At 37.0% G+C, this 17,504-nt stretch overlaps 1 protein-coding gene across 1 annotated transcript in view; it reads left to right on the forward strand.

Moving 5' to 3' along the window:
• Positions 1-5,346: 5,346 nt before the first annotated feature.
• pou1f1 (POU class 1 homeobox 1) overlaps positions 5,347-17,504 on the forward strand; it is a 56,654-nt gene continuing 44,496 nt past the window's right edge. The window contains exon 1 of the mRNA XM_039746293.1: positions 5,347-5,488. Within this exon, the coding sequence (XP_039602227.1) occupies positions 5,347-5,488 (142 nt within the window). The remainder of the gene's footprint in view (positions 5,489-17,504) is intronic.

A 17,504-nucleotide genomic window follows, 5' to 3' on the forward strand; every position in this document is an offset into this window, starting at 1 on the left:
TTTTTTTTTGCCTATGGATTAGGGGCATCCCTCAGGACCTTGGCCTTTGGGATTTAGCCCCGGTTTTCCACCCACTCTACATAGAAGACATCATTCTCCACCTTGTAGTTGGTTCCACCTCTATGCCTCTGTCATCTCACCATCTAAGTGTTTGGACAAATATATATTTTTTTTTGTTTAGGACAAGCCTTATCTTGGGATATTAGCTTGATGTATCTAGAAATTGCATCCGTTTAGTTATTTTGCACTCATACTATGAGGAGGTAGAATGCACTCGGAGGTCTCCTAACCTTGTTTTGTTCTCTTTTTGGAGCATAGTAATAAAAAGAATTTGTGTTCTATTTTTGGTGTATTCTGGTGTTTGAACAGTCGGGTAATTTGATGGTTGATCGCATGGCTTGTACTTTGGTTCACATTGCCCAAGAAAATGGCTTTTCCAGTGCTATTGGACTGTGTTATACAGTACTTCCATAATACAGTGGTATCTCATACTTCAAACTAAATTAGTTTCACGAGGCTGTTTGAACTCTGAGCTGTTCGAAGTCAGAATGAATTTTCCCCATTAGAAATAATCAAAAGTGAATTAATCCGTTCCCAGACCCATTTCAATAAACTTAAACAGAAAATATGCACAACTTAAGGTAAAAAATAACAAAATTAAAAGCCCTAAATAATAAATTAAAACATGAAAACAATAAATAAAATACATAAATAATGTATAATGAAATGAAAATTGCATTTACTGTACCTTCATGCTTCGTGATAAGTTCCTTTTTTACCACAAATGTCGATACTACCACCTTCCTCTTAGGCCTTGTTGCTTCCACACTCTTCTTGGATGTCATAATTTATACCAGACAAAAGAGAGAAAAAATCAATGAAAACACACAAGCAAAACGAAAGAGATACTTTCACAAGAAGAGTGAGAGACAAATTTGGCACACAACATATGATGTTTACGCTCATTGTGTAAGCAGTATCTTTTGCTGCATTTTTTCAATACGTTGTTCAAACTCTGAGTCAAATTTCTCTCAAATTTAGCATTTGAACTCTGGAACATAAGCAGTTAGAATTGTTCGAAGTATGAGGCACCACTGTATATGGATCAACCCGTACTTATGAGGAGGCCTCATCACTTGGTTCACCTTTGTGTAGAGAACACCTGTATTATTACTAATTTGTTTGTTAATTTGGTTTTCTTGGTACTTTATGTGATGTTGGTCGCTAACATAATGATTTTTTTATTCTTTTCATATTTTGATCAATTTTTTTTAGAAATTGTATTCAAATTATATTTTTGAGTGTTGAATTTTATTGATTTAAGTACTTTTTTCCTGATCGGGTTATTTTAAAATTTCTTAGTTTTGTGTATAAACCTGTTGTCTGTCAATCATTATATGGCTTACATTTCTTTTTGCTCTATTGTATTATATACTATGACCTACATAAAATTGTCAATGATTACATGGCTTACATATGGGGTTTTCAGTTTAGGCCTTTTTATTCTGGTCTCTAAGGATGAAAGGGTTAGGGTGAGGATAAGGGCTAGGCATAAATATTTAGCCATGAAATGCTACATTTACAAGCAAACAACACATATCAGATGCAGACTCCTGAGAGTATGATGAATTTAGGGCTTCATGAATTAAATCCGCTGCTTTGTGTAGTAATTTTGGCCAACTTTATCCTGTATATGTGTCCGTCATTGACACACACACACAGTCATATTCTTGAGAATACGCTTTGCTTGCCTTGAGAATCCAGTGGCTCATAGGCATATGCAAAGTTGTGACCCCTCTGTTGACTACACACTCTGAGTATTCATTTATTTTATCATAAATATTCTGTACTTTAAAAAAGCACTCTAAAAACCAAGAAGTGTTTATTTCTTCCCCTGTATATAATGTAAATATATATTGTGGACAATAGGGGGCATTCCAGCTCCCCAAACACGCAACACAAAGAGGTACGGACACAATTTAAAAGGTAAAGACTCTTTTATTGTGGGAAAACTCTTCTTTTATAAGAGTTTCCCACCACCATGGCCATAAGCACACTAAGCACAATACAGCACACTCTTTTTCTACACTCTCTCTCTCTCTCTGTCTCTCACTGCCTCCTCTGCTGCTCTCACAAGTTTTGTCCTCCTTCCTCCCAGCTCTGGCTCCCTAATATGAGGTAGGCAGTCCCTTTTATTTTAGAAATGCTCCTGATCCTCTGCACACGTGGTCTGTCCGCACTTCTAGGTAAGGCAGAAACCTCATTATGTAGTAACTCCCCAATCCTGTATCTCCTTATAGATGATTTGATGTGATTTTTATGAGTGATGCTTGGGGGAATTGGTGAATAGGGTGAAACAAGAGAGAGAGGAAAACTGGGAAGGTGACAAAGGAAAATTTTGGTCTCAGCTGTTGAGCAGTTGTAGTTTGGTCTGTCCTTAATGCAGCTCTCACCATGATCCTCCATGGGATTTCCCCAGACCCTTTGCCCCTTCTGTCAACACTGGATCTCACCCGATTTTGTTCTCTCTCTTTTCTTCAAACTTCCTTCCTCAGTTTCTTTCTCCAAATCAATCACCCCTTCTCTGTCATACTTAGGCCCTACATACATTAAGGGTACAGGTGTAGGTGCTTTGCCTAATGACCCACAGAGCATCGATGAGAAATAGTCAGTACATTAACAAGCCATCAGTTTTATTCCACATTGAGCACCCCATGGCTGCAGTGCTTCACAGTGCACACCCACATTGACTGATCCTGAAGCACACTGTTATTATTTCTAAAACCATGGATTAACACAGACCCCAAACTCACTTTTCTGCAATTACACCAATAATTTTGTTCTACAGAGATAAGAACCATATGGTAAATATATCAGTACAGTAGTAACTCTGATAATGAAGCTCCTTTACAGTGAAGTCTGCATAAAGAGAGTTGTGTTGTATAACTTCATTACTTAGAATGTGTACTGTATTGTACTGTAGTTATATTAACATTTTTGTAATGTAATAGATATACTTTTCCCAATATGTCACAATAATGTAAAACAATATCTTTAGAGCCTAAAATGCAGAAGAACCATTGGGGTTAGTGCCCAGTCATAAAATGAGCAGAACATGAAAGAAGGGGTACACTCGCCTGTAAGCACGTCAGAGATGTTTCACCACTGCTAAGGTCTATTAGTCTGTGTGCATCAGAATTATGATGTGGATTTGCCTGCTGTTGTTGTCAGTAGTGGATATGGATGGTCGTCCATCTAATTTCTTGTGCTTACCACTTTTCCAACCATTTTTTAACTCCTCAATCCATTCGCAATCGCATCACCATTGTAATACACTGTCTCCAAATTCTGCAAAGCCTTCTATGGATTTTGGTCCCTGGTACACCTTCAATCCATGAAAAGCAGATCACTGCTTGCTGCTCTTCTTTGGTGCTTTCCTACTAAGTTTATAAAACATAGATTGGGATTCTTCTAACTAAGCAAAATAAGTATCACAACTGCCTGTGTTTTATAAATGACTGCATAGGATCAGGCAAAGTGTGTAGGACAGGGGTGCCCAATGCACCGATCACGATCGACCGGTAGATCACAAACGTAGTGCAGGTAGATCGCGTTGCATTCAAAAAAAATTTTTTTTAAACGATAGTCTATCATATATCCTCCCAATGGCATTTGCCACTTGATTGACATACAGGGCGGCCAGTCTGAGATCTTCATTCTTCTAACACGCTGATCATCCCTCACGCACGATCAAATGAGCAAGCTACTGCAAAACTCCGGCTGTGATCTAGTTAGCCTTCCAATTTATATCAACTAAATAAGGGATTTAAAAAAAAATTGTTTTTGGAGGGTATGGGCTGGATGTGGAATTGGAAGAGGATTTTATTCTCACAATGTCACAATCGAAGTACGTTTGTCTGATCTGTCAATCTATCATTGCTATTCCAATGCACTTTTGAACTGTTCATAAAAACTACAAAACTGACGTCCTTCCAAAAAGCGATCTGAGAAAGAGAAAGGAGAGGGAACTAAAATCACAGTTAATCGGACAGCCATCATTGTTCACTCGGCTGAATTCAAAACCTCCTTGACTGCATTATTCGGCTGTACTTATTTATGCGAGTCAGCCTTTTCCCACATGGCGATTATTATATCCAAATACTGTAGTTACCATAAATGTATTGAATTGTTATTGTGCCATAAAGGTTATTCAGTTATGCAAGGTACGACAACATATATTTTATGTATAAAATATACTCAATATATATATCATTTTTAATGTAGGTAGATCATTTCAACCTGGTCATTTTAAAAGTAGCTCACAAGCCGAAAAAGTGTGGGCACCCCTGGTGTAGGACCTCTTTGCTGCCATGTATTGGATTGGGATATTTCTAATTCTGTAGTGAGGAAGTTTGCAGCTTTTTCCAAATATTTTAACGATTCATCAGTAGTGCTCCTTTAATTTTACAAAGTCATTGTATACTGCTGATTTATATTCATTTTATTGTCAGTATGTTATGAAGCCCCTTTCCTTCTCCTGCAATGCCTTCCCTGCCCTGTAAACCTTCTATAACAGTTACTGTGGCTTACCAAAGGCAGATAATAGAAGAATACAAATCATCAATGACCTTTAGAAGTTCATTTGTCAGTGTATCTTGCAATATGCCCCTGCACAGAGTCAAAGACATGAGACAGGGTATTAATTTCAGGTGTACACTTGGAAAGAGCTCTGGACAGAAAATGAATGACTGAAAAAAATGGTGAGGTGTTAGAATTCAGTTCAGTATTACCATTAAATAATGAGACTGCATTTAAAAGAAATAAATATATAACAATAATAATCCCACAAATCTGGAAAGTAGATGAAAGGCACTGTTGTTGGTCTTTTCTTGCTCTGCATCTTAAAGTATATCTCACTTTCTGGGAAAAAGAGACATCAGCAATTATCTGGAAAACACGACAGGTGCTTTGCATTTAAGCCCTCTTTGTTGTGAGCGAAGTGAGTTTTAGGGTAGGATGGAAGGGAAGGATAGACCCCCTATAAAAGGGACAACTCTGCCTTGGCTGCCTACTCAGCTGAGTGTCACGTTTCCCATCATTTGTAATTAGCTTGCATTGTGCTGCGGTAAGGAGGGCTACCTGCTTGAGGATAGTAATACCCCTGGGAAAGCCAATTCAAATCAGCAACGTGGCCCTATAAATACCTGCACACGACCAGTGTGAGGAGCGCAGCTGCTCTTAAATTTATGTAAGTCAAGGCAGCAATGGGAGGGTGAGAGACAAGGTGGTTCAGTGTTCAAGAGGCAAAGAAGCATTCAGCGTGGAGCTAACGGTTCAGGCAGACAAATGACGTGCCAGCCATTCAGCAGTGTGGACACTTTCTCTGCCCTGGCATCGGAATCTTCAGCTTTGCCTCTCATCATGCACCATGCCGGGGCAGCGGATTGCTTGCCAGCATCAAGCCATGGAGCCAGTGGATTATCAGCAGGTAGTCATCTTATTACCTTCTTATTGTGCCTTTGCTCTTCTTGTCCATCTTATTTTCTTGTGACTGAGTAGATCACAATTTCACTCCATTTCATGTTTAGTGCATCAAGATTAGAGAACTGCAAGTTGCCTTTTTGTATATACTTAACATACGGTGAACAGCATACTTAAAGATAAATTAGAGAAGAGTTAGCAAGCCACTTATTAGTTATGGCCAGCAAGCCATAAGTGGTTTGGTTTTCACCATCTTCCTTTTCCTTTACTGAGTATCCAAATTCTGCAAGCACTAATAAATTTAATAAGTTTCAACAACAAATTAACAATTACTTATGTGTACAGTATTGTAATATTTTACAAGGTTACCCATTGCTTAGACTAGTCTGACTGTAGATCATCTTATAACAAACTGAATAAATCTAATTTCATCTAATATGTTTATAACCAGGGTTCATGTCCTGGTTTCTCCCTACATAGAGTGTGCAAGTTCTCCTCCGGTTACTATGATTTCCTTCCACAGTACAAAGACATGCAGGTTACATGGAATGTCGAGGCAAAATTGGCCCAAGTATGCGTGTGTTATGCGTGAGTTTGTTTGCAAAGTGATGTACTTGTGCCCTGTCCAGGGATTGCTCCTGCCTTGCACCCTATGCTTGCTGGGATAGGCTCCAACTCCAACTGAGTTTGAAGCAGGTTAGAAAATGGATGGTTGGATAGTAATATAATAATGTATAATGTGGACTGGAAACACTTGGATATACCCGAGGTGTGCCTTGGTATTTGGTGTCTCTAAATTCAGCCTTTATGTGATAATGCACTGTGTGATGAACTGGAATCGTTCCTAGGTTTAGTTTATGTCTTGTGACTGACACTACTTGGGTAGGATCCTCATTGGAATACAAGATCTAAGGAAATGATATGAGGATAGTAATTAGCTTCCAAAAACTCTGATCTGAGTTAGTGGATTAATAGTGGATGAATGACAGGATGGATACATATTATAGGTATGATACGGACTGGCGTCTCCTAATGGGCAGCTTTCGGCACTGACTCACCATGACTGTGTACTGGTTAAAGCATATTCAACAAATGGATAGATGGCTTAAATAATATTTTGATATCCTACTCCAGCTAAAATATATGTACATTATAATGCAGCGTTTCTCAACCTTTAATTATTTGCGACCTGAGTTTTCATAACAGTTTTAATCGCGCCCCCCCTAACATTTTTTTGAAATGTAGATGCATATTTTATTATACTTACTTAACTGTTATCGACATTTATCTAACTCTATATTTATTGTTCTAATATCAGAATGTAGTTTAAGTTAATTTGTTTTGGTTTCAACAGATTTTTTTTCATATTTTTGATTCTTGTTTTCTTTTTTTCACATCTTCGCGCCCCCCTTTTTGCTACTTTGCGCCCCCCTAGGGTGTCCTGCCCCACAGGTTGAGAACCACTGTTATAATGAATTAATTGGTAATTCTAAATAGTTTCATGCAAATGACTGTGTAAGTGTATAAGTGCTCTACAATAAATTACTTGTGATAAAAGCTCCCAGGATTTTGATTATCACTACTCTGCTTAAGGATGAAGTGGTTTTAGAAAATGAGGGGAATATAATATAATATAATATAATATAATATAATATAATATAATATAATATAATATCCAACCTGCTTAAACCAGTTTAGGTTTGTAGGTCGTCTGGAGCCCATTCTGGAATTGCTGGACACAAGGCAGGAAACAGTCTTGTAGAGAATGCCAGTCCTTTGAAGGGCCCAATCAAATACACATACACACACACACTGAACCAATCATAAATCTTCAGTTAACATAATTTGCAAGTCTTTGATGATGTGAGAGGAAAACAGGAGTATGGGAAGGAAAATACACACATACATATCGACACATAGAACAAGCAAATTCTATATGGACAATGTCCAGGTGTAGGTGTTATCCCTACAATGCTGAATCCATGACGTGGTAGCACTACCCACAGCACCACATAATATAATATAATATAATATAATATAATATAATATAATATAATATAATATAATATAATATAATATCTGCGGTGGGCTGGCACCCTGCCCGGGGTTTGTTTCCTATGTTGGCTGGGATAGGCTCCAGCGGACCCTCGTGACCCTGTAGTTAGGATATAGCGGGTTGGATAATGGATGGAGGGCGGCATGGTGGCACAGTGGGTAGTGCTGCTGCGTCGCAGTTAGGAGATCTGGGTTCGCCTCCCGGGTCCTCCCTGCATGGAGCTTGCATGTTCTCCCCATGTCTGCATGGGTTTCCTCCCACAGTCCAAAGACATGCAGGTTAGGTGCATTGGTGATCCTAAATTGTCCCTAGTATGTGTGTGTGTGCCCTGTGGTGGGCTGGTGCCCTGCCCAGGGTTTGTTTCCTGCCTTGTGCCCTGTGTTGGCTGGGATTGGCTCCAGCAGACCCCTGTGACCCTGTTGTTAGGATATAGCGGTTTGGATAATGGTTGGATATATAATATAATTTAATCACAATGGTAGCACTGATATCTTGTATTAAGGAGACCAGGGATTGCATCTTAGGTTCTCCCTTTCATGTTCTCCCTGTGTCTGACTGGGTGTGCTCCCATTTCCTCCCACTGTCCAAAGACATGCAGGTTAGGTTAATGCTAAATTGGCTCTAGTATGTGCCTGGTGTGTGTGTGCTTTCACTGCAATGGACTGGTGCTCCGTGTAGGGTTTGTTCCTACCTTGTGCCCAATGACTACTGGGGTAGGCCCTAGCTGCCATAGATAAGCAGCTCAGGAAAATGGATGGACAGATAACAGTGGTTGTCTCAGGTGTGAGCACTACTGCCTTAAGAATCAAGACCCCTAGTTTAAAATCCTCCACTCAGATTGCCATTTCTTTTAATGTTCCACCTATGTCTGAAGGTGTTTTTGTATCTTTGTATCTTTTATTTCCAACTACAATAGAAGGAAATTTAAGGCAAGAGTTTGGATGTTGTTCGTATTTGCATAGATTTCTCTCAGGAACTGTTTCTTTCTACAGTTCAAAGACATGCAGTTAGCGGAACAAGTTATTCTAAATTTGTCCAGCGTCACCTCACAATGCTGCAAGGACAGACTCCCCATTATCCTGACCAGGAATAAACATATTCAGAAAATGGTTATTGGATGACAAGATGGATGGAAGATGGCCTGTCATCTTAGTGCTAATGGTGGAACTGAGAATGGGGATAAGTAAATTAAATGTGTAAAATGACTGATATGTGTACAGTTAAAATTGCGACTTTATGTGCTCTGTGGGAAACGTTGACACCTGATGGCATGAACTTTATTTTGCATAATTTTTTAAACATGGTCATGATACCTTGCTACTCAAATCATATCATGGAGGGCTATAGTGAGTTGAGATTCTTGTTCATTTTTGCTCCTACCATAACCCATTTTTAATTGGAAGTTTTCAGAATTAGAATTCATAAGAGTAATATTTTTAAATATGTTCCATCACACTTTTACTGATATAAATTCAAAACCTAAAATTATGTATTATTCACAAACATGATACATTTTCAAACCTTATTCAACTGTAGGATCACAGGCGCCAGAGCTTATTCTAGCAGCACTGGAGAGAAACCAATCCAACACAGAGCCAGCTCACGCACACACCCATTCTGACTTATAGTGCCTATCAACATAATCTTTAGGGAGACAACCAGAGTAGCCAGAAAAAAGCCCACACAGACACAGCAGAACATGCAGACTCCACACAAACAATCACTGGCATGGGATTTGAACTGAAGACACTGAATCTGTGAGGCTTTGCATATCATCAGTGAAAAACAGGTACTAACTTTTGAGTGATCCAAATATAACTAAGAGTATATTTCAATTATATATGACTATCTTACTAAAGGATGCAATAGAGTGCAACGTGTTCTCTTTTCATTCACTGTCTACATTGTCTTTACATTAAGAAACCATTTAAAGGGCAAGTGTGATGTCATCACACGCACAAATTAATTCCCCTCCACTACGTTAAATTTGGATTTGAAAATAGATTAATTAATTAGGAGTTGGTAATAATGTGCAAATCAAAGAGTCTGTTAAAGGGTGAAATAGAATAACCTTAACAAAATAAGGAAAGTAAAAAAAAAACATCTTTCACAATGCAAATAACTACATGAAAGGAACAAGACCAAGCTACATATCTTCTGGCCTGCAGACTTTCCACTTTGACGATTCAATTGTAAGGGAAACAGATATTTCTGAAGGTTAATCCTTTATTTGTCATAACAATTTAAAGGTTTTTGGGGGAGGACAGTCAGAATTGTATTTTGTAGTCAGGATTCACCACTCATATTGGTTGTTACGCTTAGAATTTTTCACATTTGTTTACAAACACCCTAATAATACTCTCTGAAAGAGTTACAGCTGTTTGAACTAGTACTGAATAATGATTTTTTGCATTGCTCTCTTATTTCTTCTTAAAAACAATTATTCATTATAGCATTAAAGAAATTTAGACACACAGAGTATTCAATAAAACAACGCTCATCAATCTTGTTCACACAGCTTCGGCAAAATTCCATTATCTACCATACTAGGTAGTAATTTGTTCCATGTGTCTGCGATTCTCTGTGTGAAGACAAGTTTTCAGCCATTTGTGGGAAATTTACCCTTAAGTTTTTATCTGTGTCCCCGTGTTCTCATTTTAAAGTAAAAGCTGAGATCCCCCATCCTACTTCCCTTCATATTTTTGAACACTTCCTTCATGCCACCTCTTAATCTCCATTTATCAAATGAAAATGTTCTGCTGCTTTAATGTTTTTGCATATTTCATACTTCACAGTCTTTATTATAAACTGGACACCTATATGGAGGGAAGTGTGAATTTGTAAGTGAAACATTAGTAGCAAGAGCAAATGGGACTTCAGAATCATCAGCTATGGATGGCCAAGTAGGAAGCAATGGATTGTGCACTGCAGATAACAAAAGAAGAGTCTGCTGCTGGACACAAGGAAACAAGGTGGTGGAATGGTTAGGTAGAGATGCCACTTGAGGAAATGTGGAGATGCAGCAAGGAATTGCAGAAAATAGAAGAATAAAGAGACTGGGTGATATGTAAGAAAGCAATGCAAAATGCTAGATAAACAGTTGAGAGGGTACAAGAAGGTATGAAATTGGTTCTGCTAGTGAAACGCAACCAATTGCATCATAAGTGTTGTAAGTTGCCTTTGATAAAGACATCAGTCAAATAAGTAAATGTAAATGTATTGTAAATGAGCTGCAGAATGAGAAAGGAAAGACAAATATGCTCAGGATAGCCAGGCAGATGGCAAAAGAAATACACGTGGCAGTAGGCTTGCTTGTAAAGTGCTGAAGGGAACATTGTGATTGATAATAATGGGATTATAGCTGCATGGAGGAAGTATATAGAGAGAAGTTGATGAATGAGGAGAGGCATGAAATAAACATGTCAATTGTGAGAAAAATAGAATGACAAAGATCTGGGGTTTGCAAAAGAAGGTTGCAAAAGCACTGATAAAGATGAAACTAGGAAAGCAGCGGACCCACTTGGAGTGGAGTTAGAACAGTGGAAGGCAGCAAAAGGTCTTGGAGTTAAATCATTGGAAAACTTATGCAACTTGAAGCTCACTTGCATTAATTTACTCATAATACATGTTAAACTTCCTGGCCTATAGTTACTTGGATTCGCTTAATCACATTTTAATGTCATAGGGCAATATTTTCTATCTTCAAGCCTCTACGAAAATGTAACGGTAAGGAGTACCACCACTATGTACTCACTAACCTTCTTAAGCACTCTGATATAAATATTATCTAGTTAGTTGTGTGATTTGTTTGATTTCAGCCTTTTTTAATCTTAATCCGATGTCATATTACACAACTCATTGTTATGAGGGGATACCAAAATCAATGACCGCAGTTGCTGAAGCATATCAATTTACAATTAAAAATCAAAGAGCATGTCAAATTATAGAACTACATAATGACTTTCCATTACAGTTCCATATTTCTAAAGTCCTTGCAAGTTTGTTCCTTTTTCTGACAGCCAATAATATGCTGCATGATGGAGTAGATCCATGCGAAATGTTTACAGATGTAGTGAGTTCAGCTGTAACCTTTGCCTTTGTTTTTCTATTTTTGTGTTCTGTTGTAATACATACATGAGATGATACAAGCTTATCTTCTGTTTGGGAAGTCCAGAACACCTGCTACCTTATATGAATTGTACCTCCTGTATCAATTTTAGCATCAAAAAAATCATTGGATATTTATCAGTCTGGCCTCAGAAAATTCCATGTACATTCTGGTAAACTGTATTAAACATCTGAACACAAGAGAATAAGGAATTTAACAAGCTAGAGGAGACAAGTCCACCAGGATCACATGTTAAAGATGATCTTAAGTTGTCCCAATGTCTCATAGAGGTACCTCATGAAATATGAACATAAGACACAAATCTTTGCCAGTATTAATTTTAGTTTAAAAACTTCTCCAAGAAGGATTTATTTTTTTACGTCTTTTGCTCCTCAGCCTTAGGTGACTGTACTTTTTTGCTTCAGCTAAAGGTCTATTGGTGGGTTCCCTCACTAGTGTCTTCCTCATATGCATACCAACTTTTGGATGATTTCTTGTTGTGCAGATGTCCATGGATGTGCTATTCTTCTCCATTTCTATTTAATTGGCTTTATTGTGCTTTGGGGGATTTTTATCCATCCATGTATGTACCTCTTTTCTCATCTCTAGTTGTCTTAAAATTATCTTATTGTATTCCCACAATTGGTGCTTTGAGGTAGCTTATTACAGATTTGGTATAAAATGTGTTCTGTTTTCATTATGTAAATTTTGATGGGACCTGTAGTGGTGAGATTCTGTTGGAATATGTAAGCTATGCTTATATAAGCACATAGACTTCATGCAAGAGAAATCCATTCAGCTAATTAAAGGACTTTAGAAGACAAGTGGCTGTGCGAGCCTACTTAATTGAGTCACAGCAGGTGGTTCCAAAAATGCAATTTTGTTTAAAGTAAATCTAGGAGAACTTCCAAGGTTTTTATTTCATTTTGATTTAAAAGAGTGTAGGCTGTAGGCTTTCAAACAAAATATAACTCTTATATATTACACTTACTCTCACATACCTTTAATGTAACGCATTCACCACCAATGAACACAATATATGATTCATCAAATTCTCTGCTAAATGACCAATCGGTTGTTCCTCTTGGCATTTTTATCAGTTCTCATGGGATTACAGTATTTGCACTAAGAGATCTAAAATAAGGGAAGTTCCTCAGCATTTTTGATCACTACAACCAGATATACATTTATTCATTTGAAATGGTGTGTATCTTACTTAATGTGCAAAAAAATAATATATATATATATTAAAAAAACTGTACATTTGTGCATGGATCAAATTACTGTATACTAACCCAGAAGCTTCAGTTTGTATCAACACTTGCTCAGACTACTTTAAACTAGAATGTGGTACCAGACAAGGATGCCCCTTGTCACCGCTACTGTTTGCAATTGCCATTGAACCACTGGCAATACATTGTCGAAATCGTGATCAGATAAAGGGGATTAGCAGAGAAGGACTGGAACAGAAAATCTCATTATATGCAGATGATATGGTATTGTATATATCAGACCCATAAAATTCTGTGCCTGCAGTCTTAACAGCACTTACAGAATTCCAAAAGATCTCTGGTCTCAGAATTAATCTGAATAAAAGTGTACTCTTTCCAGTGAATTCTCAAGCATATAATATTAGATTAGACACCCTACCTTTTATCATTGCAGAACAGTTTAAATACCTCGGGGTAAATATCACAAGTAAACATAAAGCTCTTTATCAACAAAATTCCGCTGTCTGCATGGAAAAAATTAAGCAAGACTTGCATAGATGGTCAACCCTTCATCTCACACTAGCTGGAAGAATTAACACTGTTAAGATGAATATTCTTCCTAAGCTCCTTTTTTTATTTCAAAACATTCCAATATACATTAATAAATCATTCTTTAAGCAATTAGATTCAACAATAACCTCATTTATTTGGAATTCAAAACATCCACGCATCCAAAGAGCGACCCTACAAAGACAAAAGGCAGAAGGCGGCATGGCTCTACCTAACTTCCAGTTTTATTACTGGGCAGAAAAATATACAGGCGATAAGAACCTGGACACAAATAGAAGAACATACACAGGCTTGGACCGCAATAGAAGTAAAATCTTGCAGTACTTCTTTGTATTCCCTGCTCTGCGCTCCAATAAACACACGTTATCGGCAATACACTAATAACCCAATTGTGCTCCACTCACTTAGAATATGGAACCAATGTAGAAAGCATTTTAAGACGGAGCAGCTTCTATCTGTGGCACCTCTAACCACCTGTTTCAACCTTCGCAAACATATGCAGTTTTTAATATCAAAATCATTTTACAATCCCTCCCTTTCAAAGATCCAAGAGGACCAGGGGAAAAAGATCTCTCAATTAATATATCAGAAAAGGAGTGGAAAGTAGCAATGCAGAGAATTCACTCGAGCTCCATATGCGCAAAGCATACAATTATACAACTCAAAATTATATATCGAGCACATCTGTCTCGACTAAAACTCTCCAAAATGTTTCCAGGGCATGATCCAACCTGCGAACGTTGCAACCAAGTCCCAGCCTCACTGGGTCACATGTTCTGGGCCTGCACCAAATTAACATTATTCTGGACAAAAATTTTTAATTACCTCTCAGACAGCCTTGGACTCACAATCCCTCCTAACCCATTAACAGCTGTGTTTGGGGTTCTTCCAGAGGGCTTAAAGTGGAGAAAGACAAACAAATTGTGATTGCATTCACTACACTCTTGGCACGCAGACTTATTCTGATAAACTGGATGAACCCAAACTCTCCTCTTTTAAGTCAGTGGGAAACCAATGTGTTATACTATTTGAAATTGGAAAAAATCAAATACTCAGTTAGAGGATCCATACAGACTTTTTTCAATAATCAGTAATATTTTAAAATAAGCTCATAAAGCACAGAGAATTTATTATTTTAGGTATGTTTACAAGCCTTAAATTTCATGCCGTTTGCCTTGCTCTCTCTCTCAGGGGTGGGGATCGATTTGTCCTTAACTCAATTTTTTCTTTTTGTAAAAACTTGATTGATTTGTATGGATTGCAATAAAATTAATAAAAATATAATAATAATAATAAAAAAATGTATTTTGAATGATTTTTTAAAATTGGATAGCTCAATCCGCATAGGGGTTGATGGAATTCATTCCACAGCACGGTGGTTCAGTGGTAAGCCTTGCAACAAACAAACTGAGGTTCAAGTCCAACATGCTCACTTTTTGGAGTTTGCATGTTCTCCCCATTCCTAAAGATAAACAGGTTAAGTGGATCGGCAATGCTAAAATGTCCCTGTGTGTGCGTGTGGGTGGGTGTGTGTGTGTGTTAGTGATGTGCAAAATGATTCCTTTTAGTGATTTGATTAATTTCTTTCAGTTCACCAAAAGGATTCAAATCTTTGAATCATTGATTCATTTACTTCAAAAACAACAAGGTATATTCTAGTTTAAAATTTAGAATACAGTAGTATCATACCCATGTAACAATTTTAACCACCAAACAATAGAAAAATATATAAAGCAAACAACAAAATGATTAATTCACATATAATAAAAATAATACTCTTTATTGAATTTTGACAATAAATATGATTTTAACAATAAATAGAAAAATAAACAATCCTACAAATAGAATCTTAGAATAGTGCAGACATTACAATAAAACTGTGAGAATATTAAAATATGACTAAATAAAATTATTTTCATTTTTGGATTAATCTCCTGCAATTTCCTTCTTTCATATCCTGTCCTTTCTGATGCAATCTATCATACATATACAGTATCATCAGTAAACAGAACTGCAATTCAATGTACTGCAAGTTAACTGTCTGCAGTTTGTTCCTCTGTTCAGTACATAAACTGATTCTTTCAGTGAACTAGTTCAGTGTACTGTAAGTGTCTCTTATCTGCAGTTCATGAACAAATGTCTCCACATCAGTCAGTCGTTGTACTGAGACTCAATCAGAGTGAACCGATCAACAAGAGGCATTTGGTGTCATCTACCAAGTCAGTCATTGGCAAGTTACTGAAACAGTTTACTGATAGGTTACTTCCCGAAGACACCAGCTGTTTAAATGAAGTTACAATGATAGCTCTGGATGGTCGTGGAATGCAATATTATACGTAACACATACTGTGCAGGCCTCAAAAAGATTAATTCTTTAATGTCAGTGAACCAGTACATTTGTTCAGAGATGAAGACAAGTACAAAAGAACTAGTTTGTTCATTCAATGCACACCACTAGTGTGTGTGTGTGTGTGTTCACTCTGTGACGGGCTGTCGTGTTATCCAGATGGTGTTCCTGCATTGTGCCTGTTGCTTGCTGGGATAGGTTCCAGTTTCCCCCATGATCCTTTTCTGGATAAGTAGTTTTAGAAAATGGATGGATAGTTTACTGAGTACAGTAACTCGAACTAGATTATTCTGTTCTATTAGATTGAACAGAACTAATTCTATATGTGACTATTACCTTTTCATTTTATTTTTTACATTTTGCTTGTGTTTATTACTTTAAGAAAAGTTATTGATGGATTGATCCATTATATACACATTTTTTATTGTCTAGTCACGCACTCTCAATATTTTTCTTCAGTAATATTCCTTGTAACAATAAAATGTCCTTGTAAGAGACCTTACTGAGTAGTATTAAATAAAAAAGTGAATGTTAAATTAGTGAAATATTGAAAAGACAATATATGTTCATATGTTTAAATGTTTTTCATTTTTTATTTTATTGGTTTTAATTAGAAGCAAAAAAAAAATTCCATAAAATCAAATCAAACTAAACAAACAAACCAAAAATTCAACCCCCATCAAAGAGAAAGAAAGGAGAGCCAACAACCAGAGAAAATCTTTAAAAGAAGCAAGGAAGGAAGAATATTCTTTTCCCCTTATTATGTTTATTCTAAAATGTTATTGAGTAGATCCTGCCATATTTTAAAAAAGTTTTGAACAGATCCTCTGAATGAAAATGTGATTTTTTTCCAATTTCAGATAGCATAGGACATCAGTTAACCACTGACTTAAAATAGGTGAGTTAGGATTCTTCCATTTGAGTAAGATAAGTCTAAATGCTAGTAGTGTAGTAATGGCAATTACAATTTGTTTGTCCTTCTCCACTTTAAGGCTGTCTGGGAGGACAACAAACACAGCTGTTAATGGGTTAGGATGGATTGTGACACCAAGGGCTGTCTGATAGGCATTTAAAACTTTTTGTCCAAAATGTTGTTAATTTGGTGCAGGACCAAAACATTTAACTCAGTGAGGCTGGAGCTTGATTGCAACATTTACAGGTTGAGTCTTGATAAATACACTTGACAGAAGATTTTAAGTTGAATGATTGAATGCTGTGTGCATATGGAGCTGGAGTGTATTCTGTGCATGGCTGCCTTCCACTCCTTTTGTTAAGAAAAAGATCCTTTCCCCATTGTTCCCTGAGATCTTTGAAAGGAAGGGACTTTAAAAAGTTTTTTGTAAATTGCAGAAATGCTATCTGAGTCTTCAAAGCTGATAAATATTTCTTCTGGAATAGAAATAAGTGGGAGATCAGGAAAATTGGGCAGGTTCCGTTCAATAAGGTTTCTAACTTGAAAGTAGTGGAAGAATTGTGTTAATGAGATTTTGAATTTGAAGCTAAATTGTTCATCGGTTGCAAAGATATTATCTACGTACAAGTCTTTAAGTGTTTTAATCCCAGACATTTTCCAAATATTAACTGCTGTGTAAGTTTGAAAGGGTGAAAAAAGGTGGTTGTCATGTAGAGGCACAACAGATATGAGTTTCTCTGTTTTAAAATGCTTCTTAATATATATGGGGATGATTTGAAATTAGAAAAAGAAGGCTGGGAAGGATATTTATCTTGACA

Source organism: Polypterus senegalus, chromosome 2 (assembly GCF_016835505.1).
Source record: "Polypterus senegalus isolate Bchr_013 chromosome 2, ASM1683550v1, whole genome shotgun sequence".
Classification (NCBI taxonomy): Eukaryota; Metazoa; Chordata; class Cladistia; order Polypteriformes; family Polypteridae; genus Polypterus; species Polypterus senegalus.